This window comes from the organism of the source record quoted next, unplaced genomic scaffold (genome assembly GCF_019419815.1).
Source record: "Pyrus x bretschneideri cultivar Hongxiangsu unplaced genomic scaffold, Pyrus_bretschneideri_v1 Contig81, whole genome shotgun sequence".
Taxonomy (NCBI): domain Eukaryota; kingdom Viridiplantae; phylum Streptophyta; class Magnoliopsida; order Rosales; family Rosaceae; genus Pyrus; species Pyrus x bretschneideri.
The window spans coordinates 956,984-959,988 of NW_025999822.1; the positions used below are offsets into that span (position 1 = coordinate 956,984).

General features: G+C 35.6%; 1 protein-coding gene across 1 annotated transcript; it reads right to left on the reverse strand.

Annotated features, from left to right (window-relative positions):
- Positions 1-397: 397 nt before the first annotated feature.
- LOC103938104 (2-oxoglutarate-dependent dioxygenase 19) lies at positions 398-2,798 on the reverse strand. Its single transcript, XM_009348106.2, has 4 exons — positions 2,528-2,798; positions 2,141-2,355; positions 1,465-1,798; positions 398-839 (listed from the first exon to the last, which is right to left on the reverse strand). The coding sequence occupies exons 1-4, from the start codon at positions 2,765-2,767 to the stop codon at positions 597-599; spliced, it is 1,032 nt and encodes a 343-aa protein (XP_009346381.1). The 5' UTR covers positions 2,768-2,798; the 3' UTR covers positions 398-596.
- Positions 2,799-3,005: the final 207 nt, after the last annotated feature.

Here is a 3,005-nt window from a genome sequence, read left to right on the forward strand (position 1 = left end):
TTTGTAGCCTACGAGCCTAAATCTGTGTGGGCCCCCTTTTGTGGCTGGGGTCGTAGCTTTCCTTTTTGGGCTTGTCTTCTAGTTTATGTTTGTTTTGTTGTGTACGGCTTTGTGCTCTGTTTAGGTTTAGGCCTTTCTAGCACAAACTGTATCTCCCTTTCATTAATGAAGTTTTATTCTGAACCAAAAAAAAAAAAAAAAAACATATTCAAAGCAATTTATATAAAAGTTTACTAAACACTCAAACACTCCTTTTTATATATATATATATATATATATATATATATATATATATATTAAAAGCACTTTTACAACAAAAAAAAAAACAGTTAACCAAATACTCAACAACTTTATTTTACAACTGTTTATTCTCACAGCACAACATAAGCTGTTTTTTTTTTTTAAGTACATCAATACCAAACTAGCCCTCATTACCGTGGCCAACTGGTCTAAATGGATATTTATTTCTAATTTTATTTAAGATTAAAGATTAATCAAAATATTATTCTCATTGTAGGAGGAAAGTAAGAAACTCTTACTTATGAAAAGGTAAATGTACCATCAACTGGTCTAACTCTTTGAGTTGAGACTTAAGATCAGATTCGAATCTGATTCAAGTTTGCTCTGGCTTCAATCACATGGTGCTTATTGGATTCCAAGTAGTCCTTATAAGTCATTTCACGATAAAAGGGTGGGTTGTGCTCGTCTACAAACTCGGGTGCAGGCCTCACAGTTGCTTCTAATGATGGTCCAAAAAAGAAGGGTAAACTCTTCCTTTCCACTTCGTTGGTCAAAGCCACCCGATGCAACAAGCTCTTGTACTTCCCATTGGTCAGAATCTGCATTATGCATGCCATGCATCATATTCATGAACAACCCAAGAAGTTTTTCCCCAATTATTAAAAATAAAACAATAAAACTATTTGAACATATACAACTGATATATTTATTGACACACGCTTCCTAATACAAGTGTGTTATAACATTATATGTGAGTCTTATGTTTATTAGACAATATTTTAGTTTTGTGTGTCCAAGTAATATCACGCAAAATAAAACATAGCACAAAAGTTTTAATGAATGAACCAAATAGGATTATAGTAACGATCACAACCACACCCTTTTTCCTCTTTCTACACACCTCTCTTTCTAAATATTGTCGGATTAAATAAATCAAACAAAAAATAATAGACATGATTAGACAGAAGTGTGTAAGAGAAAAACAAAAAGTGTATACGTAGTTCCCATAGGTTAAACACTATAATTTTTCGTATGTATTGTTAGTCTTTCCATGTAATTGATCCACGTGTTTGGTTTAGTCTTAACACATGTGATTAGATTTGGATTAAACACTTTAATTTTATCAAGTGAGAAAGTTGGGAGAAATGTTGAACTTTGTAGCATTCGCGTTAAAAGTGTTGTGAATTAGATAGCGTTTATTCGTGGAGAAGAATTTAAATGCACCTCTATATGGTCAGCAACAATGACAAAGATGGAACTCGGAGGAAAGTTTGCATTGAACCACTTTTTCTGGTGCTCAATCTGAAGTCCCCCATCAACGTCTTGAGCAAGGAGGACAAGTAAGCCAGGGTCACGATGAGGGAATTGGCCAATCTGATGCTTGTCGTCCGATGAATGCGACAGCGCCGGATAGTAATTTGGTCCGAAAACATTATAGCCAGATTCCAGGTTCATTTTCTTCTCTATGTAGTCCTCTTCAAGCCCTAGGGATTTTGAAATCCCTCTAAGTAATTGGACTCCCATTTCTCGCATTTTCTCACAATACTCTTGTAAAACCCTGCTAATTAACATCAGATGATAATTAGGTAAATGGTCCTTAAAGACGTAAATTAGGTAAATATACTTTAAAGACGCACAACTGACACACTTGCTAACACTCTTTAATATAAGTGGGTTCCACATATAATGATACGGCATACCTCTATTAGAAAGTGTGTATCAATTTTGTGTGTACTAAAAGTATTATTGTACACATTAACATGGGTTACATGTTAGTTAAGTTTAAAATATTCTAATTTCGTATTGATGGTATGAGGTTTCCTTTTTGTTCAAAAGTGAATGCATGCATGCATAGCCAATATGGTATGTTAGTATGTTTGATAGAAGCATGCTTGTTTACGTGGAATTGGCAGGCTTTGTTGGGCAATGAAAGGTGGGATGTGCTCTCATGTGGAGAAGCTCTCTTTGGGTTCTGCCACCCCACCGGAATCTGATTTTATCCTTCGAATCATTTGTCTCATATCGTCGCTTCTCCTCGTCATTCTGATAAAAAAATTTGGAAAGCCAATTCATAACACTCCCCATCAGGCTGTCCGGGATCCCATGATTCGTCACCTGCAAAATCATCAAGTTCAATACAACTAATCATCCTCCTTCTAGCTAAATGTGTGTTGTGATATATATATATATATATATATATACATACATATATATATATATATATATATATATGGTATGGAAAGTTGCAGACAACCAATCAAGGAGAAAGAGGGATGTAAGTACGTACTGTAAAGAAGCCAAAGTTGAGGCAAGCTTCGTTAAGGTCACTGATGGCTTTAGTACGTTTTAGAACATCACCGGAGATGAGCATGGAGTAGTCAATGACTGGATTTGGAAGTATATAACATGATTCACCTTCATATCCTGAAAAGGAATTGACCAAATTCTTATTTTTCGACACACTGCTCGAGTAAGGCCTTTGGCTTTGAGTAGAAAGCAGTGGAGTAGTTACTTCAGTTCCAGCCATTTTTGCCTGTGTGTTTGTGTTGAGAGAGAGAGAGAGAGAGAATAGTTGCAGTGGAGAAAAGCTCAGCTATGTATGCAAAAAGCAGGCTCACAAGCGACCCTTTTTATAGAATAAACATGGATAACTTCGTATAAACACACATAACTTGTGAAAAATTAAGGAGGGACCAGCACTAAGCACGTTTTTCGCGTCCGGAAGGTATAAAAGACGTAAGGAGATATGCCTGCACATGTTTCAT